At 40.8% G+C, this 27,027-nt stretch overlaps 3 protein-coding genes across 6 annotated transcripts; all 3 read right to left on the bottom strand.

Moving 5' to 3' along the window:
* Positions 1-799: 799 nt before the first annotated feature.
* znf106a (zinc finger protein 106a) lies at positions 800-16,623 on the bottom strand. The gene is made up of 21 exons (XM_088433999.1): positions 16,510-16,623; positions 15,205-15,284; positions 15,022-15,083; positions 12,643-12,837; positions 8,989-10,587; positions 8,474-8,876; positions 8,314-8,383; positions 7,611-7,768; positions 7,297-7,357; positions 6,044-6,935; positions 5,711-5,745; positions 5,517-5,632; positions 5,310-5,444; positions 4,667-4,783; positions 4,352-4,543; positions 4,209-4,271; positions 3,813-3,932; positions 3,643-3,714; positions 3,502-3,573; positions 2,165-2,308; positions 800-2,089 (listed from the first exon to the last, which is right to left on the bottom strand). Exons 2-21 carry the CDS (start codon positions 15,256-15,258, stop codon positions 2,036-2,038), a joined length of 4,614 nt encoding a protein of 1,537 aa, XP_088290125.1. The 5' UTR covers positions 15,259-15,284; positions 16,510-16,623; the 3' UTR covers positions 800-2,035.
* Positions 16,624-17,062: 439 nt separating this feature from the next.
* Positions 17,063-22,291, bottom strand: pacc1 (proton activated chloride channel 1). Of its 3 annotated transcripts, none has more exons than XM_088432356.1 (8): positions 21,987-22,291; positions 20,960-21,062; positions 20,690-20,899; positions 19,239-19,393; positions 19,036-19,175; positions 18,754-18,895; positions 18,478-18,582; positions 17,063-18,179 (listed from the first exon to the last, which is right to left on the bottom strand). In XM_088432356.1, the coding sequence occupies exons 1-8, from the start codon at positions 22,014-22,016 to the stop codon at positions 18,018-18,020; spliced, it is 1,047 nt and encodes a 348-aa protein (XP_088288482.1). In that variant the 5' UTR covers positions 22,017-22,291; the 3' UTR covers positions 17,063-18,017. The 3 variants fall into 3 exon arrangements, with proteins under 3 accessions (XP_088288482.1, XP_088288481.1, XP_088288483.1); XM_088432355.1 differs by having other exon boundaries at positions 19,036-19,178; positions 21,987-22,290; XM_088432357.1 differs by lacking the exon at positions 21,987-22,291 and adding an exon at positions 21,292-21,402 and having other exon boundaries at positions 19,036-19,178.
* Positions 22,292-22,552: 261 nt separating this feature from the next.
* nusap1 (nucleolar and spindle associated protein 1) lies at positions 22,553-26,944 on the bottom strand. 2 transcript variants are annotated; one of them, XM_088433543.1, is made up of 11 exons: positions 26,503-26,944; positions 26,343-26,405; positions 26,122-26,271; positions 25,923-26,058; positions 25,700-25,789; positions 25,523-25,620; positions 25,271-25,425; positions 24,692-24,840; positions 24,146-24,256; positions 23,952-24,057; positions 22,553-22,834 (listed from the first exon to the last, which is right to left on the bottom strand). In XM_088433543.1, exons 1-11 carry the CDS (start codon positions 26,575-26,577, stop codon positions 22,747-22,749), a joined length of 1,221 nt encoding a protein of 406 aa, XP_088289669.1. In that variant the 5' UTR covers positions 26,578-26,944; the 3' UTR covers positions 22,553-22,746. The 2 variants fall into 2 exon arrangements, with proteins under 2 accessions (XP_088289669.1, XP_088289668.1); XM_088433542.1 differs by having other exon boundaries at positions 25,923-26,271.
* Positions 26,945-27,027: the final 83 nt, after the last annotated feature.

The following is a 27,027-nucleotide window of genomic DNA, read 5'->3' as shown; positions in this document are numbered from 1 at the left end:
AATGACTCTCTCTCCTTTTTTGCCACCTGCGTACTTTTTTTTCCACTCAGGCATCACACACACACAACGACCTCTTTTGACGTCTGTCACCATACCTCACAGAGCCTCACCTGCATAAGTACATCTATGTAAGTGAAGGTGAGGACTCACAGTTGGACAACTTGATTTTTTTTTTCACACCATCGTGAGAAATTGAAAGGTTGGACTGGTGCTTTTTTTTTGTTGTTGTGATTTTCTTTTTACTATTTAAGGCTTTGGTCGAATGAGTGTAATGCATTATTAGAAGCAGTTTATCCACACCAATAAATCAATATGTGTTTTAAGTTACACGCTTGACGTTGTTCAGTTTCCAGCAGACGACCTCTGCAAAGGCCATCTTAATGTTAAATGAAAAATGTAATAAAATCATATATCAACTCAACCACCCGAGCTGATTTGATATTTGTCATGGATTTGATTAAATGTTTGTCTGTATATTCAACATTTTCATACATATCTTAACACCCATGCGCACACAAATACATATCTGTATTTATTTATGAATATGTATTTATGAACCCTTGTGCAGTATTTTGACCATTTTGAGGTCATTTTCTTCCACATTAGTCCCACAGTATTTTCGCCAAGGGATAGCACATTCCTGGAAGTGTGATAACTAAGTGGTTGTGCCATGTTGAACTTTGACATGTTGTCCCCATTTGGGTGAAATTTCAGCTCCTTGGTGTCTTCTTTCAATGATGTGAAATGCTTTTGATGACTAAAAGAAATTGGACTAAATACGCACAAGACAGACCGTGAATAGTGTTGTAATTTTTTATTATTATTAAAATTGTTGATTGCAAGGTACAAAAAAAAAAAAAGGTAACATGATTGAAAAAGTTGAAAAAGTCAGTGTTGCCAAGCCGGAGTTGAACGCCGTGTTTTGCTTCCTTTCGCCTGAAAATGTCGTAAGGAATACAGTATACGCCGGAAAAGGCGATGGAGATTAAAATTCATGACTTTTTACCCCCTTTTTTAGATAAAACCGGGACGTCAGTAAGAAATGTGTGGGTGGTGGCAGTTATGGCATGGGAGGTAATCTCAAATTTCTTCCTACTGCTCCAACAAACACCTCCTTCTAAACGTGCCTTGTCACTTCCTCACACCTCTAATATATGAATAAGTTGGAAGTATGAAAAACGCAACGCTGAAATGTATCGTCCAGTACTGATAACAAAACAGCTATAAACCAATTGAAAAATCAGCTAAAAAAAAATGTCACCAAAGAGATCTCTCTTTTTGGGCCTGCGTTGACGTATCAAGATGTTCACACGCATAATGCCATAATCTTACATTTTCACTGCAAAAAATGACAGACAGCCACACGACACTGCACCAAAATCCCTCAAATGTCTTCAAAAAGACGGAGCAACACCACCCGAAAAAACGAAGAAAAAAAAAACCCCATCTGTACGAATATAAAGGCACCACTTGCAATTAGGTTTTAGAAACAAAATAATTAACCGATATAATGTGAAAGGTGGGTTCAAAATTTGGCAAGAAGGATATCATTTTTAAACGATTTCTCCATGACTAAAGCGGTGCCAAATGTTGCCCCCCCCACAAAAAAACAAAAACAAAATCCAATAAATATACTACTATTAGGCTAACAAGACGCTATATGTCCTGGAATAACAGCCATTTTGAACCAAATGTAAGAAAAAGAAAGATAAACCGATTATGGAGTTGCTAACAAACTCGTCACAACAAAATTTAAAAAAAAAAAATCCCATGCCATTAGCGCAGCCGTAGGATTCACAAGCACGGCGTTCTCACTCGGCGGCGCTGACATTTCTTTGTCCAAAAAAAAATAAAATAAAAAGATCTTCATTTTTGGTCAGTGCAAAAAGACGGAGTGTGGCGGCACGAGAGGTTGCCGCCACAGCACTCTTATGTGGACGTAGAAAAAGAAAAAGGACACGGAGACACTTGAATGTTGGATTCCAACATGGAACGCTAAGGTCCCAAACTTCCGCCCAATATGGGAGATGGGAACTCAAGGTTCCGGTCGGGCCTCGTCCACGTGCTTCTGCACGTGTGCGAGCATGGCCTGAGCAGACGGAGCAGAGCCGCTGACGCCAAATGTAACGCCGGGGGCTAATTAGGAAAATGAGAAAGCCTTTACCTGCTTGGAGCTGTTGCGGGTGCCGAAAAATTCCTCGCAGTCCTTCCAGCGACATCGGAGGGTCTGCTGGCTGCCGGCGTGGTCGGCGACCACGTGCTGATGCAGGTGCGCCGTGACGCCGAAAACCAGCGAGCAGCCGTGCCACTGAAGCACGTAGCACAAGAAAAACAACTTCAACCGGTGCTCTTTAGGATTACAATTAAAATAGCGTCCTAACTCACTTAGCAATATAAAAAAAAAGAAAAAAAAACCCTAAAATGTGCAGTACAATATTGAGAAGACCAGTCCAAAAAAAAAAAAAAAACACTCACATGGAGTATAAGACAGACAAAAGGGAAATAACCACGTCGTAACAGGCCAAATTGAGCCAATCGCATTGCTCCTGAGCTCACGCACTAGGCCACACCTCTTTATGGCACACACGAACACATCCACATAAGAATACAGCATGTTTGTGTAACTTTTCGGCCTAACTACACTTCAACTTATATATACATACACACACACATTTATATATGTATACACATATACATCTATAAAAAGAATACACACACACATATATATATATATATATATATACATATATATATATATATACATATATACATATATATATATATATATATATATATATATATATATATATATATATATATATATATATATATATATATATATATATATAAATAAATATATACAGTATATATATATATATAAAAAGATTGGAGTTAGGAAATTTTCATTACATTTTTTCATATTCGAAGGACTTAAACTACACAAATATTGCCAAGATAAAAATGATATTTATGTGTATTACATGGAATAAACAGCCCGAAGTAAACACTGGCTATTGGAGAATGTTTACATGTTTTAGACTATTTGGTTAAGACCAAGGCGTTAGCCATATAAAAGGCATTTTAAAGTACATATTTTGTGAGAAGTATTTGTATATAAAAAAGACAATTTGAATTTTAAAAAAAATCTCTTCTTAACACTGTACATTGCCAAGGAATTAAATTGGGTTCCGGTATCAGCAGATTCTCTATAAAATAAGACAGCACACACAAACAAATAGTTTGTGTGTGTGTGTGTGTGTGTGTGTCTGTCTATCTATATATTCTCTTAAATATGTATAAAGATATAAATATATAGATACGTAGCTGGGATTTTGCAAGGCACATACGTTATGGAAGAACAAGCTTTTCCAATCTAGAGAAACGTACTCATCTATGCTGCAGCTATGGAAGATAAAACCTGACATCATCTACTTTCCAAAATGGAAAATTAGCTAGAAAATTATAACCCCCCCCTTCAAAATAAAACAAAACAAAACATACTTTGCAGCGGTAGTTCTGCGTCAAATTGAGCTTGACAGCCTGCACGCTGCCATCATAACAGCCGGTGTAGAGCTGGGAAAAAAAAAAGAAAAAAAAGATAACATAATCATCATTAAGAAAAAACAGCGCACGATAACTCACATTGCCCTGATGCACCGCCATGCTCGTCACCATGTCCGAATGTCCAGTGTACACCTGCAGAAGTTCTCGAGACTGCGGAGTGTAACAGCAAAAAAAAAACAAAAAAAACAAAATCAAGTGTGTGCGAACATTGCGGATTTGTGATGAGGGACGGTGAAAACAGGGCACACCTTTAGGTCGTAGACGCGGACCTGCTTGTCCAGGCAGGCGGTCACCAACACATGCCCCGCAACTGTTACCACGGTGACGGCATGAGTGTGGCCCTTGTAGGCGTGCACCAGCTCGCCGCTCTAAATAAAAAATGGTGGTGATAAAAAATGCTTAATAGAAAAGAAAATCTGAAAATTGATTTTTGTTGAATTTTCTTCCTCTTAACTCCTAAATTCTTGTTCTACATGCTTAGCTTTCATGTGTGCTTGAAACCTACTTTTTTTTTTTTGTTAAGGCCTGGGTTCTTGAGGTTTTTTGGTAGATTTGCTCATGACAGACTACCGATTTTCAAGCAGCAAATTAATTGGACTTTATATTTTACAGGACAACCGTAAATGATTTGAACGTGAACTCACGTGGATGTAGTGTGCAAAGACACAATGGTCACTGGAGCCACTGAACACCAGATCGTTCACAACCTGAAAGTGCAAACGTTCACATTGTTTTTCTCCACCATCTGCCATAGCGTTGTTGCTAACTTTACGGGAAGACGGTTCACCTTCATGCAGAGGACGGTCTTGGTGTGACCTTCCAGCATGCGCAGCAGTAAGCCGGTCTTGGCATCGCGTACGCTGATGGTGCTGTCGTAGGAACCCACCAATAGGATGCGCCGTGAGCCCTCCTGTGATGAGGCAAGGCAACTTACGGGCCGTGGGGTGTGGCATTCAAACACGTCCCGTTGCTTGTTGGTCTGCAGCGGAGGTACAAAAGTAGTCAGACTCGGTACTTAGGTGCAGATTAAAATACTTGCGGGAAATAAAAAACAAGAATTACGATTCATACGTCATTACTTTTGACCGGAGACATTACTCACAGTAAGATCGAAGGTAACCACGGTGCCGTTTGCCAGGCCGGCGTAGAGGAACTTCCATCGGTTGTGCAGGCACAGGACCCGATCTGGCAGACTGAACTGCTCTTCTAATTTCTGCGTCTGCAAGCGAGCACGCATAAAACATTCAAATAGCAGATCGCTACTGTCATACAGAACTAAATGTTTGTCTATATTCTATATAAAGAATAAAGTATTAAAATGGTATGGGGGAAAATATGAATCCAGGTCTTGCCGTATACAGTATATAAATTGTAAAAACAAAGTATTGAAGTGTATAAATAAATAAACAAAATACCGCATTTTAAGTGTCACCGTTTCAAGATAAATGTTTGCTAAATTTAATATATACTCTTGTATTTGGTGTAGGCATCTGTAAGGGCACCTATTCCCACAATTCTAACAAGAGACGAATGAGATAAATGTGATAAATAAAAACAATTGAAACACAAATAATTAAAATGTATATTAAAAAATACAGCAAAAATGTTTTAGGGCACTAATTTTGTGTTTTATTTCACAAGAATTCCTTGGTACTCACATCCAAAAATACTCTTATTTTGTGCAGGCACCTGTATGGGCGCCTACTCTTAACATCGAGAAGGTGGCTTTCATTCCTATAGCTTACCTTCAAACTGTAGCAGCGTATGGTCTGGTCACTGGAGCCCGAGTACAGTCGGCGCTGCAAGCAGGGATTGGCCGACACCAGCAGGCAGCTCACTTTGGAAGTGTGGCCGGAAAACACTGCAACGCACCTGCGAGTCTGCGAGAGGTGGAAGACGGAAGGTCGTTTGCGTTTTGAAAAACGGGAATGGAAGATTTCATCCGCACCCACCAGCAAGTCGAAGGCTTTGACAGTGCGATCTCCTGAGCATGTGTACAGCAGCCCGTTGTGGATCTGCATGTCGTTCACCGCCTCCTGGTGGCCCTCAAAGATGCCTGACGAAGCATCTAACAAACACACATGGGCATTAGTCATTTCAAAAGGACAAAGAGAGTGGAGAAAAATCAAGTTAGTGTAAAACTTACTGGGAGGGCTCCATGTTACTGGAAAAGGCATTTCACTGCAAAAAGAAACAGAGGACAAGAGTTTTAATTAGGTTATGGGCCCACCCTTTGCAAATCTCCTAATTATCATCAAATCTTCACAGCATAGGCAAAAAAAAGCTTTGTGATATTAGTGTTGCCGCAATGGGGCAGTGCATCATCAAAAGATCTTCTGTGGCCTTCTCGTATGGAATTTTTGTTGTCATTGTTTAGGGCCCCACCAATAGAAACATGACAGGACATCTTTCAAAATGCAAAGTCTGACAGAAAAGACAATCTGTACCCTGATATTTGTTTTTAACGTAAAGGATTCACCTCTCAGATGATTTACAGATGTCCATGTCGCTAGTAGAGGTGACCTCATTGCAGGCCAGGCTTGGCAGCTCGCTTCTGCATTCCGGAATGGGAGCGGCAGCTTTGAATGAGGACGCTTCGACGGGCTGCTCTAGGGTTGCGTCCGGCTCCATCTTTATTTTCACTCCCTGTTTGAGAGGCTTGGCGTCTTCCTTCATCTTCACGTCGCCCCCTCGTGGTAACGAGGAGGTGCTGACCTGAGCGCTACTGCTGCCGCTGCTGGCCCTTCGCTGTTGTCTGGTCCACCTGGGCCTGTGGGCCTCAGCGTCCATCTCGGTGTCACTGCTCTCTGGCAGCGCGTTGCTATGGGCCTTTTCCAGCACCTTCCTCTTCTTCAGCTTTCTCACCCGCTTGCCGCCGCGTAACTCCGAGGGCGAACCAGGTGAGGCCACGGGTGCTCGGGGGATCTCGAACGCCGGAGAGTGCGAGCGATCGGCGAGTCTGTTGGTCTCAGAGCTCTTCATGCTGTCCAACAGTGGCTTCACGTCGTCTTTGGAGTCAGGGGGGAAGGTGGCTTGAACGGCTTTTTCAGATGCCTCGATTGAAAGACTCTCAACTTTGCTCTCAGCTGCATGCAATGACTCGGGCTTTATTTCTGCAGTGGCTTTCCGCTCAGGGTATGCTACTAACTCCATCAGGTCCGAATCGCTGCTAACTCGCACGGGGGAAAGGGGCTCCTGCTTGATGGTAACGGCACTGAAGATTGACGGTGATGGCGAGGCGCTCCTACTAGGAGCTGCAGTGCTTGCAAGAAGGCAGGATGGAGCCACAACGTCCGATTCTTTTACTGCAGGGTCAATTTTCTCTTGTTTCAGTCGGATCGGTGGTACTTCTGCCACTTCTGTGTTGCTGGCTTCAAGCACAAACAGATTGCGCTATTGTTATAATTTGCACAAAAAGCTCAGATATAGGGTAGGACAGTGGTTTTCAAATGGAGGTACACATACCCCTGAGAGTATGTTTCTGCAGATATGAGCAAATCTATTTTTTTTTTTTAATGCCATTATGGAAACAGCAAAGACTTCTTTTCAAATTAAGAGCAAATTAATTGACACATGAGGTAACTTACTGCTTTCTGATAGACGTCTGATAGACGAGAAATAATGCAAATGATGCTATACGATGCTATATTTCATTCTGACATGATTTAAGATAAATTGTTTTACATTAGGGGTGTAGTCAAGGACGAATTACAATTTGAAGTGAAGGCATACCTTGCATCCCTTTTAATAACTCAATGCGTTTTTCTCTGAGAGTGCTCATCTCTGTAGCAATCTGAAAAAGAAACAAAATGTTAAAACACATGCAAAACAGTACGTTTTTAAACATGTCTCACAAGGGGGTTCAAATACGTTTTGAGACAACAAAATGGAGCATTATTTTCTTTGTAAAATAATAATTTTGTCATTAGCTCTGCAGTTTTGAGCCATGCAAATATACCTGATGGTTAAAGCTCTATGATTTTTTTTTCCAATCATCTCAACAATTGTTTTTTGCTCTTTTTTAAGCAGATCAGTATAATGTGTACCTGCTGTTTGAAGACCATGACCCTCTGCACCTCCATGTAGGCGGCCTCCAGTGCCGCCCGCGCTTGGACCAGTTGGGTTTCCGCCGTCTGCAGCGAGCAACTTAGCTCCTCCTCCCGCAGCGACACGGCCAGAAGCTGGTCAATCTGTACGCGATCCGCTATTCAGCCAAAACAAAACACTAAATTATGCAGTGCAAATGGCGGTAAGGAACTCGTGTTAGGTGAAAAGCATTTTAGGTTCCTACAACTTAAACTGATGTAAAGGTTAATGGAATAAGATGAAGTTTACAAAACTTAAAGAAGTTAATTCAAAGGTTTTCTGTACCGTTACATGCTCTATGCTTCCCCACTGATCAAATGCAGCATTTGTTCTAACAGATAAATTATGCGACAATCCATCTCAGAAGGCGCCTATTTTGTCATTTGACCTTATAGTTGTTCAAAGGTCAGGTAACGACCAATCAGTTGTTTTTGTGTCTGGTCATGTGATGTTTGCAAGCTCACCTTGTTGAAAAACGTGCTTAGATCATTATTTGACTTGCATATATGGAAACAAAATCTATTTTGGAATTACAAAAGCGGCTTCATATTTCAGTTAGCCTTTGTGCACTACAGTATCTTTACCGACAGGTAACGAGTATGTGTTTCGGGAAATGTTTAACCAACCAATTATTCTGAATTAAGTCTTACAAAAGACACATACTTGATTTTAATTTGGTCTTTCTTCTTTTGGTATCTTGTTCCACGCTTGAAGTCTCATGGCTCTGAAGACCCTAAAAAAAACAAATATAGATATAAAACAATGTTCAGATTTTAAAGAGACAATGGCTCCTTTGTATGAGTTGTATTCAACTAAAACTCACCGCTGGTGTTCTTCTCTTCTTTGCTGTTCCGTGACCGTCAATCTGCTGGACTCCTGAGCTTCCCTCCTCCAGCAGCCAGTCGGACCTCTGGAGAGCCTTCACCTTCTCGGACATCAGCTTATCTGCTCGCTTTTGAGCTTCCTCCACGGCGAGGTTCAGAATCCTCTCTGCGTCGGCCCGATAATCGCTCTCCTTGGCGATGGAGGACCGCAGCAGTGTCTCCTTGGATTCGAGCGGCGAGTGCTCAGACGCCGGAGCCAGGCTGCTCTCTGAGAGGGAGCGCTTGCGGGATGTGGCAGGAGGAGTCATCTCAATCAGTGACTCCCAGGGGAAGTTTTCCAGCATTGAGATGTCATCCTCCTCCAGGCTCTGGGCTTGATTTGGTACCATTTCAATACCAAACCTGGAAGTAGGCATGTATTATTTTTGTGTGTTATGTAATGAACAAAAGAGAAAGCGAGAGAGCAGTAACGCAAGGTGAAAAGTGGAAAAAAATAAAGCACTTTCAATTTTACCTGGGCATTCCTTTCCCCTTGTCTTGTTTCTTGCGGACCTCCTGATACACCTGGTCCCAGTTGACTTTTCGACTAGACCCTGAGCTGATGAGCTGCTGCACAGTTGGCTTCAGTCCAGAGTCTTTTTCATTGTCGGTCCGCCGCGACTCGCTAAGGTTGCGGACGCGCCTGGCGCTGTGGAGGTTGGGTTCGTGGGCGCCCGTTTTGGTCTTGGTGCTTATGCGCTTGGTCAGGTCACGCTTCAGGACGGGAGGCAAATCGAGTTTGGACAAGCCAGACGCTTCAGGGCCAGTTTTGTCCAAATTGGAGGCTTCTCCCTTGGGACTTTGATCTTCTTTTACTTCTGATGCATCTTCGTCGAGATGCAGTGAGGTGAGTGCGTCCTTCCCGGTTTCTGGCTTGTCACGTTTGGAAGCTGTGGAACATGGCTTATTGGCCGTGGAGGTGCTGACCTGCAGGGACTGGAGGAAGTGGATGCTTTCAGAAGAGGACGATGCAAGCTTTTCTTTGGCCGCACAAGATGTAGCACTTCTAGACGGGTCGCTTGATTTTGTTTTGGCTACATTCTGCTTGATTTTGTTTTCCTTGTTTTCAGTAGTTGGAACTTGCACTTGAGACTTGGGCGGCTCCCCCTCAGTGGCCTTCCGAGGCATTTCTAGTCGGGGGCTGTCCAAAGAGCTCCTCCTTTCGGACGTGGACGAGGACTTCCTGGATGTTTCTGGTAACTTTGGCGCTTGTCGTGAAGGCAGGGATCCAGAAGGAGGGGTTCTCATCCCTTGGGGTTTTGGATGCACTTTGGCTTGATTGTTGGAAGAAACATCTTTGCTCTGAGGAGTCTCCTTCACTTTCTGCCCGGTGAAGGTGAACGTTTGTGGTGCGTTATCCATGCTTTTGGACCCTTTTGGGAGTTCCGTCAAGTTTGACATAGTGTCCCTGCAGGGCAGCGAGTCCATCGACTTGCTGGCGGGATAAGGAGACCAGCGAGAGGTCTTGTCCAGCTTTGGGTTGCTACCAAAGGTCTGTTTGCTTGGGTTGGCAGTGGACATTTCCTTACATGCGGGCCCCGTGCTCTCACCAGCCCTCTTTTGAAGGTTGATCACAGGACTGGCAAAAAGCTGCGGTGGCGGCGGGTAATTGTAGTGCAGCGGGCGGTTATTTGATGGGAAGTGGGAAATATTATTTCTGCCATACATACCGTAGCTACTGCCTTGGCTACTGAGCCAGGGTGCTCGGCTGGGGTAACGAAACTGACCCTCGTGAGAGCCAAGAGCGCCATCCTGCGAGTAGCTGCGGCCACCCTGTAAGTCGCCCGACCCCCACCTCTGGAAGTTAGGCGGGGGCTGAGCATGCCATGTGGCGCTCCTTCCCTGATTGTTGTAGGTGGTCGATTGAGGCGGAGCTGCTCGGAAGTCTCTCTGTTGGCCGCTTCTCCTAGAATTTTGCTCGTAGTTCCATCCAAGGCTGTGTGGGTAATGATGTCCACCTTTGGCCCACTGGTAGCGTTCCTTGGCTTCCTTGATTCTCTGCTGGATTTCCCTTTTCTTTGCTTCTTCTGCCTCCTGCTGGGCTAGCTTGGCAGCAGCTGCCTCCTTTTCTTTGCTGCGGATACAGATCAGATGGAATAATACAACTAAATAAAAATGTACAAAAGGGCAGTCATGGCTGACACTACGGGACTGGTTAAATAAACCAGCAAATTTGTTGGCATCCAACATTTTATCATAGGTAGGACCAGGCCGATTTTTTAAGGCCGATGCTAATGAATGCAACATTTATAATGAATGAATTCATGTTGTTTCCCTCTGTGCTTTCCAATAGGCATCAATTATGCGCAGATTTGACTATTCGTGGGCTGGCCTGGTACCTAGTCCCAACAAGTAGCAGGCCTCAACTGTAAATATTTTGAGGGGGGGAAAAGTCTTTCCTTTTTGGTTACTAGTCTTGTAGCGTCCATCATTTATTTAAAGATGTTATAAGAACACTAATATAACGAAATATAAGTTTGTGGTAGTTGAATGTGTGTCATATTTAATACATACTTGATTTATGTTTTATTATTATAACATTTAAGATTCATTTTGTTTTGAATGACAGGTTCATAAAAATATCTTATCAACACATGATCTATATTTAGAGATACAAGGTTATGGTATAGAGTTATGTGTAATAAATAATGACACCAGTATTACTTTTGTATAACTGTGGAAAATTGTTAAGACTACATAATGGTAAACATAAGCTATGTGTCCAATTATTTTTGGTAAATGTTTGAAGGGCCAAAATCAGGTGATTTAATCAGCTAGCTGATGAATAATAAGCCACTATCTAAAGTAGCTTATCTAAGGCTTGATTTCAAGCGCATAAAGTGCTGATTAAAGCAAGAACAGTTCTAGTATGTAACACTGACTTTTTTTAATGCACCAGTTTGGCAGAAAGGCAGTGTGACAGGGGGCTTAAAAAAAGCTCACCCCGGCAGTAAATACCCCTTCTTTTTTTGGCCACAGATGTGAAATTGGAGTCTCTTGCAGACTGGACTGAGTGAGGCAGCAGCTGAGAGAAGCCTGTGAGTGCTCATGATAAGAATGTGACTATTGATAGCATGAGAACTTACTGTGCACAAGCTTTACAATCACATAGATTCAACAGCAGTCCCAAGGTAATGATTACAAAATAATGTAGATTTAATCACTGTTGAGCGTAGGGAAAATTTGTGTTTATCAAAGTGGAAGGACAGATGATAGTGGTGTAACATAGGAGTAATGGCCACTTCTGCTCCAAGCGGTCAGCGCAGGAAGTAATATTGCACGCCTTTACAATGTCTTTTGAGCGCAGAATCTAGGCCACATTTTTACCCCAATCATGTACAAATTTTGCTAGTTTGCAAGAATACTTGATATCCTAACCGGTGGAAAATTCTCAATGTTTGTTAGGTTAATTTTGCCATATTTCCCTGATGATTATTAAATTACATGGACATGTATGTTAATTTTCACATAATTTCATCTTATGAAATAATTTATTTTAAAATAAAAAATATGGATCACTATCATAATATAAATATACCTAGCGCCGGGACAAAACCAAGACACATTTTGGTGAATTTCACTTTTTTTCCCCTTATTGGTCAGTGTATGTGAGGGCAAGTGTTATTACCGGTACTTATTTAGCCATTTATTTTTTACAAATAATTGATAAATCTAAAGTGTTGAAAACCGCTCACTCCCTTTCAGAAGCAATGCTAATGGTTGAACAAATTATCAATTTTTGGGGTCTTCTAAGAAGTGATGGTATTGTGGATTCTGCCTAATGTAAGCGATTATACATAAAGTACACTATTTTTCAAGTCTTAATTAGTTTATGTAAAAACAAATCAAAAACCAGAATAAAATAATATTTTATCATTTATACAAACTATTTTGATTGTATATTTGACTTTTTTTTTTTTACTTAACCTGCAAACAGCTATACAAATCTGTGCATGAAATCTTAAAAATCAAAAGTGGCCCTTGCACAAAAGTATTTATCCACCACGCTGCTTCAAGTTTTTATAAATAACCGGGGGATACATTTTGGTCATGTATAGCAAGGCACTTCTACTTTTACCTGAATCCAATTGCTGAAAAAATAGGAATGAATATACAATATCCATCTTACCGTATTTGCTCTTTCCTCTTTTGAATGAGTTCCACCAACGTCTGGTCAAAGTAGTTTTCATCACGATGGAGGCCGCCAGGTACCTTCTTCTCCTTCTCCAGATTTTGCTTGTGTGCAGGACTGGTAATGTGGCCGGCGTATTCGGTCAGGCTCACCAGCGTCACCTTGCACACCCGGCACTCATGGCCGCAGTCCCTATCAGGAATGAGAGGAGACAGAGGGCGCTCAATGCTTCCTTCGGGCATACTGGCGGTGTTCTGATGAGCTTTTTCAATGTCTTGGGAGAGGAGAGTACTCAACAATCCCTTGCTGTATTATCATCAAATTCTCTATTTGTTGCAGATCAGGAGGTAACTAACTTAGAATTTTCGTCAAGTCAAAATGTTTAGGAAAAAAAGAAACGATATCTTCCTGATCCCAAAAAAAAATGTGCGGTTCCCTAGAGAGTCATTAATGACAAGGAAGCAAGAGCAGGCGGAAGCAGCTGGGCCCGGGCGGCGCGCTAATGGAGCTTGCCGGCCACGCTGCGCAGGGACGCTTGGCCTAGCGTGCGGTCATGATGACACCCGCTGCACTCTGAGACCTCGCTGCGGTGTCTGTTTAGGAAGTATCCGCAACCCCCGCCCTTCGGACCCTCCTCCCACCACTGACATGTGTCCTCTTCATCTCGCTGGCCAATCCCAAACAGCGTAATCCGAGCTAGCAGCTGCTCACCACCTTTGACTCCTAACCTCTACCAAACGTGTCACCCTGCTCTCCAGTCTTTTTTGGTGACTGTTTTCTCACCCCTCGAGCACTCTTGCACTGTGCTTCTCAACTGCTGTCACCCTGGGACACACATTATACCTTTTGGCACTAGCTAACGACCCACTTTTATACAAGTCAAGGACAATAAAGAAACATATACTTGTAGGTCAAAGACAAAAAAAAAAAGGTCGCACTATTCTGCTTTTGAGAGACATTTCATGATAAAGTTCATTTGCACTATTAACTTTATTGGTGACCTTAATTTATCCCCTTGAAAAATGGTTTCCAACCGTTAAATGTTTTAGTACTTTTTCTACAATTTGCTGTTGACTAACAAGTTTAGAGCTTCATCAACATCTAATCGATAATGGTTTTTGATAACGATCCATCGGTCAGAAACGGTTCAGAAATGGTCAAAATGCTTAGAATTTCATTCTCTTTCTTTAGTCCAGTATGAAAGCGTAGGATGAAAGCTGCTGAATCAAAATAAAATGTGTGCCAACATTTTTGCCAACATCCGCTTTTACTTTGGAGAATGCCAATTATTTTGCAGGTTTTCTGACATGCTATAGACCAAACTGCCAATCAAATCATAAAAAAAATACTTTTCTGCAATCACAGTTTGAAGAAATGTCCTGTTCGTAAACAAAAAAGGATTCAACATAAATGCCTTAAGATACTTCAACAGCAGACATTACGGAACTGGGGAGTCTGGTCAATTGTCTTGACTGGTATAAAATGGTACAATAATTAATCAACAAGTATTTTGATAACTGATTAGTCATATAGAGCCATTGTATAACCTAAATCCAAATATTCTCAGATGCTTGTAGCTCTCCTTGCAAGCAGACTGATTATCTTTGTGTTTAATCTAATTTAGACATTTACAAAAATCTTCTTTTGTTTTGGAAGTTAATGAAAATGGTTTTTGGGTTCTTTTTTTTTTTTTAAGTATGCCGCTGAGCACATCTTTATTCCACCACACTCGCTAACACATTATGTACTTTTTTTTTTTTTAACTACATGTGCACAACCTGCCCGTAAAGGGTCCATGACCCACTTTCCCTGACTCATCCCTTATATGCACTTTGGTCTTACTACTTTTTATCAGCCAAAAGGGGTAAAAATATTCAGCCATGATGCTTGGTATGCTGGCTCTTTTATCAAAGAGTCACGAGTCAGCCAGCTGCCTTCCATCGGGCATCCGGCAAGCTTGTCTCTAAAAATACGTGTCACAGTTGGAACAGCTGCATGCAGCTCAAGCCACTGTGAGCCTTGACCGGCACGTGCCCGTGTGCAAGTGTGCTTCATGCTGACCCACATAAGTTAAAATGTAAAAAGATCATTTAAAATGGATAACAACAAAGAGATCGTTTTTGACGATTTACTACAATTATGATAAGACTACGATATCACAAGATTTAAACCAATTGCAAAATGATTAATAAGCGGTACAACAATTAATCGAACAACACACAACCATTTTGATAATGGATTCATTGTATGAAGACAAATTGACTTAAAATTGTCCAAATTCTTGGAATGTCACTCTCTTAACAGTAAATACTCTCCGATTTCTATATTCCTGCTATGCAAAAAGAGGCACTAGAAGCCTGTTCCTATTTGACTTACCGCCCTTTGAGTTTTTCCAGCTCACGGTGGTGGAGCATGCTTCTCATGTGCTCGTCCATCTCCTAATAAAAGACATAAAAATTCAGTCAATGATTGCTTTGCGTCCTTTGACCCGCAAATCAACAGTGGTTATAGGATATCAATATTTAACGTTCGAGGAAGTATCATTTGCAACCGAATTACCTGCTTGGAGGTATGGACTGTCTCACAGAGGATGCACTTCCTGTCTCTCGTCATCTTGACTGAAGCAAATTTGCCTCGCACTGACAATGCAAAAAAGTTAATACATTTAAAGTGTTACACTGACATTTAAATGCATCATCCTGACGATTTTTTGTGAGTCAATATTTTGCTTTGTATCACCAATGTTTAACTAAAGTACCACTATTATCTATTAAACCACTAGATGGCAGCAGCAAACTTCACTACACAGTTGAGTGACGTGAGAAGCTTTTATATCGAAGTCATCAATTAATGGCAAAGAAAATAACGGAGTAGAAAAAATGTAATGTATCATCCGTGTTACGTATTTGCATACATTTTTGGCCTCATCAAACTAAACAAATAAGTTCATATTTTTTTGCATACTTTCGAACTTGAAACTAGATGTAACGTGTAACACGGACAGACTATTCCAAAACTACAAAATATTCTGCTTGTTGCATTGTTTTTTAAACAAATGTCCATTTAATCAGTTATATTTTTTTCTGGCAAATAATGGATATGGCAATGGGCTAATAAATGGTATTAGGGTATATGTGCCTTGTTATATTTGTGGTTCGTAATGTGTTATGAGACTTTTCTTTCAATGTAAAATATGGGCCTTGGATTTAAAAAGGGTTGGGAAACCCTGGCAAACGACATAACGTGACGTCACGCCACGGCGTGTTTAACGAGGGCAAGGAGGGAAAGGTACCATTATCAACGTTGTTTGCATCTTAATGTATTAATTAAAGAAGAAATGCAATGTTTGCCAAATCATCGAGTCCAAGCTGAGGAACATGTAAAATGACAAAACAGCGCTTTTCCGTTAGTTTGTTAGTTTTAGAAGAAAAATCAAGAAATATTTTAGAGGCTCGTGTTTTTAACAATTTTGTTCCAACTAGGGTGTTATTGAACTTTAGACGAGGTAGATATTTACCATGTTGATGAAGAGCACTTTATAGTGACTTTCTTTCTCATTGTGACTATTTGTTTGTTAGCCCATCTTATGCTAACTACAGTTCGCTTTAGCTAGCAAACACCGGCTGCGTCCTCATGAAATGCACAGAATGCACAAATAAACCCACCAACTGAGCTGACCACCTCCGGACATTATAAACCAAACACTGTGTTATTAATATTTATCATAACGGTGAGCAAAAAACAAAACTAGGCTAGTTGCTAGCTAGCGTGCTAGCCACCGTAACTAAGGTAACGCCAGGTTTTCTTGCACACAGGCTGTCAATGGGACGTAGCTACATCGAAACGTTCTCAAACATTTTCTACCTTTATAAGATAAGCGAGTGTCCGGCGATAAACATGTTGTCCTCAATTGCAGTCGCGGTTAACATTTTCCTCCAGGGAAATACAGAAGCCCCAGAGGAACTGCACGGCAACCGATGCAACGTTCAATTACATCGCTGCAAAATCGGAAAACAGGATACTCTAGTGAACCCGCAGCTATAGAATTTTGTTAAATTGCGTACTCACATATAAGGATAATTTATCCTTATTTCAAAGAGTTGATTAGTAAAAATGCGGAGCAATGAGAAACTTATGTTGGCCAAATGCCCCGATTGCGCAGGTTGTTGTTTTTTGTGTGTTGCTTTTTGTAATTGTTTGAATAGTTGTCAGAAAAGCGGATTTTTTTTAGAGACATAAAAGAACGGTGAAATAAATAAAAAAGAGTGAATTCTGAGGTTTATGCGTTGTTGAATTTATAAGTGTGGTAAGAGTTCACTCCCGTTACTACAATTATTTGCGTGTTCATTTAAGCTCCGTTAAAAGGCAATTACTAAAACAATATAACAAAAAGTCAAGAAAAAGACTCACTGTAGAGTTCAATTTTGATCCGAGTTTATCTCTGAAGTCCAGAAAGATACAATCCAATACACATCCGATCGAGGCCTCTTTCCTCAACCGCAATTTCAATTTGCGAACGAGTCAGACAGAGAGGGCGACTCTACACATTACAGCCCATCATCATATACTCACTTATTTACTGCTAGTAGAGTTTTCGTTACAGTCGTCTGGGGAGAGTAAATCCAAACAACTCCAGTTCTCGGCACTCTCCAGCCAAAATGTTCATAACCTTGACTAAAACCTCACCTGTTTAATAAAGTCATTCTAAAGTCAGGCATTCACAATACAGCAGTATAAGTCAAACTGATTAAACATCACAGCATTTGCAAAACCATCCAAGTAAATAAAAGTAAAACCATCAACTAGAATGAAATGTACTATAATGTAATCCAGAAACAATTGTTTCAATTTGACAAAAGTAGAGTAAATGTTGTGGACTAATGCATGTTAAATCCAACAGCATACAAAGATATTTTAACCACACACAATTTGAAAACATGATACATGACAAATTCATAAAATCAAAGTCATTTTGACCAAATTAGAACATCAGCAGGACTAAACAAGATTTCAACAATGCAAAACTGAAGTGCAGATCACCAGATAAGTCAACAGGATTGACATACATCAAATGTACACATACAGTATGAACGCTGAAAAAAAATAGTTTGAGTGTCATGTGACTTTGTTAATTATGTGCACAGTACATATATGGCGGAATGTTTGTGTAACAGAGGTTGAATATGAAATGTTTTGACCATGAGAATAGATGCCATAAAAAAGGCCTACTTTTTTTACTTGTGTGAAAATAGACAAAATTCATCTTGTTTTGAAATATCCAAAGGACGCAGTGCTCTCAAGACCAATGGAACGATTTGGACATTTAAAGACTATGCTGTGCGTAAAAAAAAGTTATCATCCTCAGTGTTCAGTTATTTTATCATGCCCTGTTTGGGTGCTTTGTTCCTTCTATGGCGCTTGCGCATTCTGATGATCCACTGGACGCTCAGCTTGGCAAAGTTGGCTGCCTTGAAGAGAGCCATGAAGACGCCACAGAGAATGGCCGCCGACGACCATGGGTTAACTGTCACGATCTGGTTGCATTCCAAGAGAAAAGTTTAATAGAGGCAAATATAAATATATTCTAGGTGGGAAACATAGTGACAAAGTCTCAGTAGGCAGCAGAGGATAAAGAGTATTGTTAATTTGTCTACATGTGTTGCTGCACTGTTTGTGTTTGTCACTGAAAGGGCATGACACAACTAAATAAAAACAATTAATTCCAACAGTTTTATTTTTAGTTTGAAAATAAACGCCAACTGGGAGTGTCATGAAACGGTTTAAGGTTTTAGTAGTGGGTGTTTGCCATCTGTGTTGGCATCTTGAACCTACCAGTTGAATTTCTTGGATAAAGGGATCGCGCCATTCAAAGACAGCAAAGAAAAGCTGACGAGTCTTTTCACAGTCGGGGCTCTTGTTGAATTTGACCAAAACAGACTAAAAGACAACAATAGTCAGTTCATTGAACCGAATGGAGTCGGCTATTAACAACTGAGAAATACAGTGCAGGAGAATATTAGTGTTTAAATGGCAAAACGTGGCCAGTTAAGTTTATTTGTAGATGGGCAAATTTCAGCAAATGGGCTAATCTTATCCAACCTTACTTACCTCTTGACGAAACTCCACCGATTGGCTGCTTTTCCCTGATGTCCTCACCAAGGACATCTTGACCCACGTGCGGAAGCCTCCAGAGAAGCTCCATGTGGAGTAATTCCTCTCACAGTCCCTCATGAACTCAGATTCATTTAAACTGGAGAGTCGGATTTATAGGGTCAATACTGGGCTACTGATATCTGTCTGTCACACATATATGTCAATGAATTTCGTTCAAACTGGAGTCACAAATTCAAAAGTCAGATCAGCCATCAGCACGACAAAACGAGGCATTACCTGTCAACCAGGTCACTAAACTTGGCGAATGGCATGTATGTGATTGCGCTGAAGTCCTCCTCCAATTTGTCCAGCCTGAATTGCATAAAAATCAATTCCTTGTTGCGGACGTCGGACGGCCCTTGCACCACCAGTGCCTTCTTCTGCGACACAGATTTGAATTATTTTATTATTTTTTGTGACAGGCCAGATTTACCACGCACCTTTGTATGGTTAGTGAAGAGCCCGTAGTAGGACACTTCCTTGATGACACAGTTGATCTCTCCAGACAACCCAGGGTCCATCACGGGCGGGATGTGATCGTGGTAGTAGTGCTGGCAGCTCAGCAACCTGGCATTGCCGGGATACAGGGCGATACCTATGACGATGGAAAGCACAGCTTGTCAGAACAATCCATAGACACTATGCCAGACACATTTTCATAGCATACCCCATTGCTGCGGTCTAATACAAAAAAAATTGCATTTCAAAATGACACTCAAAGCAAACGCTGATTAGTTTGATGTCAGGAAAATTTCTGTAAGGTTCAGATGAGGTGAGGGTCCCGTCTCAACTTCTGCGTCCAGCGTCTCAATTCAAAGTTTGAATCTTAAATTATTGTCTAGAGCACAGGTGTCAAACTCAAGGCCCGGGGGCCAAATCCGGCTCGCCACGTCATTTTATGTGGCCCGCGAAAGCAAATCATGTAAGATTCCATTACCCTTGCTAAACTCTGTTCCAAAACTTCAGCTTGTCGTGTATAATAAAAAATAAAGTTGAGATTTTTTGATTTGTTCTGTTACAGTAATGTAAACAATAAATGAACAAACTAGACTGCTTCATTTCTGATTTCAAAACAACTAAGCCATCAATTTGCTGTGTACAGTAATAATACTTTGAGAAGAGAATTTAAAATCGACTTGGTTTCCTCAACTTATCGGCTCAATGAAGGAAGTTCTCGCTACAAAACGGCCCGTGACAAAAATGAGTTTGACACCTCTGGTCTAGAGTATGTTTTTTTTAGAGCTGGAAAGATGTCAAAGTTCAATAAGAGACAGAGCATAGAGTCCCACTTGGTTCGATCACAAAGAATTTATTCTAAAGAATGCTGTTAAGTGAATTCAGTGTTTTGTTTCTAAATAAATTGAATGTTTCAAAATAAATACAAAAAAAAGGTATCAAGCTAGTAAACTAGTTCACAAACAAAAACAAATACAATCTCTAAAACGGTTAGTGAAAAAAATTGTGCTTAATAAAATGAAATTTTATTTTACTTACATTTATAAAACACAAACTATAATTATAACGAAAATGTCCTTTGTTTCGTCATTGTCAATAACTTACGCTTTTGAGCTTTTCTTCAAACATTTATTTAGGCGATAATGTTTTGCAGTAGAGAAGAAGGAAGGTGGAACAGTGCATTTTTACAGTATCTTGCACTCAATAAATACTCCATTAAGATAAGAAACTAAGACCAAAACTCATAACACTAAAAATTAAATCTAATAATGTTGCTGTAAAGAACTAATTAATGAGAAAAAAATGAATAAAATATATAAATACAGTATATCTTAAGATAATGGTAGGAATAAACCAGATTGCAAAAGTTAGTATAAGAATAATAGAAAATATTTTCTGTGATTGCCAAGGTATGGGATAGTATTTTTGACCGTACCAGGTGGTGCGAAGACATCCACCTCCTTGTATGTGACTGACATGACGGGATGGTTGACCTTATCCAGGAAGTCAGAAATGGTTTGGTAGGCCAGGAAGGCGGCCACAGCAGTCAACAGCAAGTAGATGAAGATAAGCACCACTGTGAAAACGTTCTTCAGGCACGCCTTGTTCACCCGCACGGGCGACGTGCTGTCTCGAGTATCATCCTCTGAAATGGGAAAAACAAAACAGCCAAATAATCCAAATAAAAAATAACACCAGTTTGTACCTTGCGAAACGCTCTCATTGCGCTCCTCGCCATCGTCTTCCATGATGTCTCGGAAATGGTCGGTGGACTGCATTTCTTTGCTGTGGTCACCGCCATTGTTGAACTGCGCATTAAAACAGGATAGAAATTAGCATCAATAGATAAGATGTTACAACCTTACGATAGATATTTGAACTAAAGACGAGGCAACACATGTAGACAAAAATATCAAGATATTCAATGGTAGCTAAACAAGTCATGGTTTATAAAATAAGTTTGCCATAATTCAAAAGAATGCGCTCAGCCTTCCAACAAAATTCTGACTAAACTACTCGAAGTTACTACATTATTACCATGAATATGAATAGTTAAGAACTGTATGCCTGTGATGCGAGAAGGATTAGTTACAAACGTGTGTCAGCTGAATAAAAAAAATAACAAAGCATTGTGTTTTTGACTTTCAGATGGTATTGATTGCAAATAGTTTGGCATTGGTTTAGAAAAAAAAGATACCTCATAAAGGCTGTTTGAGAAATTACCATGTCATGATTTCAAGTATTGCCTTTGATAATTGATCGCCACTAAGGCTGCCGCAGATGCATGACTGTTAATTACATTATGTATTTATAAGAAATCACAACGTTTATTTTATTAAAATGAAACATTTAATCAATAAAAGAGATTAAACGTTTGACCTGAACAATTACGACCTCGCATCTCTAAATCTATCTGAATGAGCTAAGAGCATTTGCTATGGCGGATGAGATATATTCTTTATTCTTTATCCTGTGGCTCAGCTTTTTTTTTGGTGTGACTGTGCATAAAACAAGTGAATAATAAACTTTTTTTTTCCACTACAGTCGACTCGTTCGCTCAGGAAGCTTCTTTTCCTGCACTTGCATGCGGATCACATGACGTCAAGTGTGCAGAACACACAACACACTCTGAACTGCATTTACTACGAATTATTAGCCAGACACACACAGTTGACAGACGGGTGAGAATCAAAAGTGTTTTTAAATACGCAATTAAACATTAAGTGACATACCTCTCGATAAGTACCGTCCTTTCCGCGCATTCCGTAAAATATCCTCCGCTGAATGTTTCCCACTCCACCCTCAACTTCTAATCGACATTTCAAAGCAGAACGTCCAAAAAAAAGGAGACTTTGTGGGTGTACGGAATAAAAGATGAAGTTTTTTTTTTAAAGAATATGAAAGACCATGTTAGGTCACGAAGAGATGCAATCCTTGCACCGCTTCGCTGCCTGACGTTGCTTTCAATGACCCTGGGGGGGGAGTAACACATAAACTTTGTTAAACAATGCAACGGCAAAATACTTACGTCGCCTCTTCAAGCGTAGGTGCGCTCGATTTGTGTACAAACTCGTCCAGCCTTGACTTGTAATTTGCGATGACGCACGCCCTCTTAGGTTGCAACCGAATGTACGTTTTCCCAATTTCATTTTTAACGAAACTGTCAGCGACAGAATAGCTGACATGAGTAAAGACATCTTAGCTCAGGTATTCGCAGATCTGATTTCAAGCCCAACATCCCTTTGCAAGCTATCCTTTTCGAGAACGCTGGACATATAAACCAAAAAATGGAACAGTCTTTGCAGTGAAAATTGCATGCGTGTGGCATTTTATTTCGATTCGAGACAAGAAACTGAAAATTGGGGCATTTTTATTTGGGATGGAACATATGAATACAGTGCGCGAAAATGCTATCAAGCGCCAAACAAATGATGCTAAAACAATAAAGCAGCAGACAACAACGTATTTACACAAATAAAAAGTCTAAAATGTTCATTCCATCACTAGTCCTCGTCGTGCACAGAGTAAGTTGGACTTCTTTTCTTTACGCTCCACTGCATGTTTTAGTAGTCGCTCCTCCCTAAAAAAAAAAAAAAAAGACACACACACACACACACATACACACAAAACATGATTAGTACATTATACAAGGGGCCTATAGCAACACATTATCTCGTGACCCAACAGGATGAAATTCAAGACTTCTAGTAATTATGTCACAAATACATGTATGGATGTAGTAGCCCCAGTATTCCCTTATAAATAAAAGTGTACCCCTGATTGGTAATTTCTAAAAAGTGTCCCTTTACCAGAAACATCTAGTTATTATAGTAAGTCAGGCTAGTAACACATTTCTTTATTAAAAAAATATCTACAGTTCATAATTTACACAATACAGATCGGAGGTGTCCAAAATTGGTCCTAAAGGGCCGGTATCCTGGATGTTCGCCAGCTTCCACCCCCCAGTACGCAGGATTCAAATGCCCAACAACTTCAGAAGAAGCCCGATAATGATCCTGATCGTTTAAAACAGTTATGTCAAGAAAGAAAGAAACTTGTAAAACATGCAGCATACCGGCCCTCCAAAAAACGAAATTGGACATAACTTTGCTAATGACCGAACTGAAATGTATTCGTCATTTGTGAACATCTATGTTACCCAAGACAATTGGCCTTGATGATGATTGTGTTATGATTATGAGTGGAGTTCATTGTAAATCATTGATTTCAGGTTGGTGCGCACGAGGTGGGCGGGGCTGTATTTATGTGCATCCGCGTCCAGCTGTGAGCCATCATTGGATTGAATGTTGGAACCGGGATGCATTGATGGTTTACGACCCAACACTATTACAATTTAGTCTTACGTTAGATAATCAAGTCTAACGCTACGATTAAAATTTGCTACTAATAGTGCTAATGCTACCTATTTATTCAACAGTGGACGTTCATCAGGCAAGTGCGAGAAAAACAAACAGTTGAGTTGTTTACACAGCCCCTGTTCCATTTACCCTTCCAAAGGAAGTTTGAGATACTAAGCTGAATTTGTTTACCTAAAACTGGATGGACAACCCTGATCTATATTGTGTAAATTATGACAATTATGATTTTCTTCTTTATTCATGACTGGGACCAAATAGATACTACTTTATGTATACAAATTAAAAAAATGAACAATTCAAAAGGGCAACGATCCACACCTGGTCTGCACTTGGTGCTGTCTGTAGTTTTTCTTTCGAGAGTCGGCAACCAAAGATTTGTTGGCGACTTTGTCGTCTTTGCAGTCGCCAAACGGCTTCAGCTTGCCTATGAACGCAAACAAACACGGAACGGAACGGTTAGTGAGACACGGTGATGTTGTGGCGATTTGACTCAAAGGCGGACATTTTGTCACCTGTGTGAGGTTTGTAGGTGAGCGGACGGGACAGGCTGGCCTTCAGGTCGAAAACGGCCTTCTTCTGCGTTCCTGGAGTGACGCTTGTGTTGCCAGTGAACACAAATGACGCTTTGTGTGGGCGGGATCAAAAGGTTATCGCCATGCCTATATTCTTATTGAAATATTTCACATGTACGAAAAGTGCCCAAACCTTTTCTCCCCTACATCTACTTTACCAGCTCTTTTTTTTTTTTTGCAGTGATATTGCTAAACAATGTCACAAGCTAACAAATTTAAAACAAGTGGAACCAAGGCACAAGTGGTCAGCGAAGTGAGACGAGCACACGGCAAGCTTGAAAGTCGCATTATACAGTTCAGACGTCTCGGCCAATCAGCTTGCTGGGTTGATGTTACCAATCAGACAACAGCAAATCGAGCCCAGTGGAAAGGGTATGATGAGGGATTTTTTTTTTTGGTTTTGTGCTTTTTTTTTTTAATGAATATTTTGTGATGTAAGGAAGCCGCAAAACTTCAACCGCGTGTGCATTAGCCTGTACCACCGACCTGGAGGCTTGTTGGCAGAAAAAGTAGATGCTTTGCTTTTTCCAGGTGCCTGGTGATTGGGTGTGCTGGTGGCCAAAGCGAGCGACATACGCGCCGGTGTCTTCACCAATGACATCTTGTACTCGTTGTCAGGGATCGCCTCGGAGAACCTGCGCAGAAAATGTAGGATGCAAAGAGGGAACAGGGCGATTCATCAATCTGATCTACAGTATTTCATGTTTTGTTTTGTTTTGTTTTTTTAATCAGGCTTCATAGTTAAAGCTGATCACAGCAGCATTTAGTTGTCAAGCAGTCAAATATTAAGAAATTACACTGGTTTAAGTTATGGGATGGATAATTTGAGATACAAGTGTTCTAAGTTACCACACTGGTCACAGAAAGTGCATTCAATTCTCAAGCTATTGCTGTGTTAAAAAAAAAAACAAAAACCAAAAAAAAAAAAAAACAAACACTATTCGCTCATTCAATCCCAAATACACATTTTTAGGTACGTGTTCATATTTCTTTTTCCCCCCAAGTTTTTGGCTAAAGGAGGGTCAAAAATGGCTGCTACTAAAACGTGCTACGTTCCAAACTCACCTGACATTGATCCTTCTAGTGGAAAGGACGGTGGGCTTGAACACAGCATCTTTGTTTTTCTCAGCAACCTTGCCATCTGATTTGTCCACAGTCGGTGGATTCTTGCTGCGGTAGGGCGCAGGGCTAAACAAGGAGATGCGACTAGCTTTGTCTGCCTGTGTCACACCACAACACGGGATGTCACTTTCGCCTCACTCGCTCATTATTTTGTCAGCTCCAAAAAAAAAAAAAAATGCCTGTGCATGGGTGTACCTTGAGCTCTTGAACAGGCTCCATCTTCTTCTTTCTTTGCATATAGGCATCGATGGACTCCATCTTGTTGAATTGGGCCTCATGGAGTTTTTGGAAGTCTGTGTGAAAAGGAAGGGATAATAAGGCAATGTTTTCTTATGATATGCAAGTGTTCTAAAGGAAACTCTGAGCACCTACTGGGTGTAACAGGTTTCCAGGCTGTCTTCTTCACTTGCCGTCCTTTGTAACGAGGGATCTTAGCAGGTTTGGCCATACTGGGAACATTACCTGCAAATTTAAACACACACACAGAAAATTATTTTATGCCAATTTTCACTTTTTAAATAAAGACCAAAGCTACCATTCGGGAGAAATTGGGATTTAAAAAAATCTGTTCACCAGGATGTACTGCTGAGCATACCTGCTGCGTCCTTGGCATCGTTCAGCATTCCAGAACTCATATCTTCATTCTCTCCCTTCTCAGTCTTGGACAGAGAAGACAATCGTCTCTTTTTGTTGTTGTTGACTTGTGGAGCCACTTGACTTTCACTGCCTCCCTTTGGAGGCAAAACATTCCGTGTTGCGTTTACGGCCGTGGCCACGGGGCACAACGTGAATACCTCATCATCTAACTTGGCATCAGAATCACGGCTTCTTTTCTTTTTTGCTTTTCCTCGACGTGTGTTCACAAACACTGAGCTGCAAACCACCTCCTTAGATTCGTCTGTCTTCGCCTCAGCAGTGACAGTGGCTTCCGTCTCTTCTACATTCTAACAGAAATAAAAAAGTTTTACTAAAAAATCCCGTGCAGGGGTGTAACATACGCAATTAGAACGTTTACCTTGTCTTCTGTGGCCTTTTGTTGCTCATAATGCTTTTTGATGGCTTTTAACAACTTCTCCATCTATTCGCACATGTATATAATAGACAGTTACGTAGTTCAGAACAAACATAGACAGTAAGCTAAGTATTAGCGGCCAAAGAAATGTCTTTCCTCTTACCTTCATATTTGCCTTGAGACCCAGCTGCTTAGCGAGGTCGCGTAGCTCCGCATATTTCATGGAATCCAAATCCATAGCGAAGTATAATGACCAAGAAGAGAAAATAGGTGAGTTTTAAATACGGTACAGAAACTCGTACTGTGCTACTGCCTCGAGATGAACAACGGCAAAACAACCATGATTCAAATCAGGGGCGCTAGGCGCATGATTGGCTGGTAACGCGAGAGGAAACGCTCTTGTCCAATCACAGACACGGACAAGTGGAACCTCGCAACCCATAGCAGAACAAGTTAATGTCCGTACATCTTGTTCAAAAAATTACAAAAAAAAAAAAAATATTACTATGACTCGTTTGCACACATGTGCAATATTTTGGGCCAAAAAAGTGAGGAGGAAGTTGTATTCTGTTGGGACGAAGTCAAGCCTAGCTGCGGCTTGAAGATCGAAGCAGGGTTTTAACCGGAAGAGCTAAATGTTTGACTCCACCCACACGGATTTTTGTCTTTTTAGCACCGTCCAGTGACA

Source organism: Hippichthys cyanospilos, chromosome 14 (assembly GCF_059441005.1).
Source record: "Hippichthys cyanospilos isolate Australia breed blue-spotted pipefish chromosome 14, RoL_Hcya_1.0, whole genome shotgun sequence".
In the NCBI taxonomy this organism is placed as follows: domain Eukaryota; kingdom Metazoa; phylum Chordata; class Actinopteri; order Syngnathiformes; family Syngnathidae; genus Hippichthys; species Hippichthys cyanospilos.
Note: the sequence above shows the minus strand (reverse complement) of the source record. Positions and strands in the feature narration are given on the sequence as shown.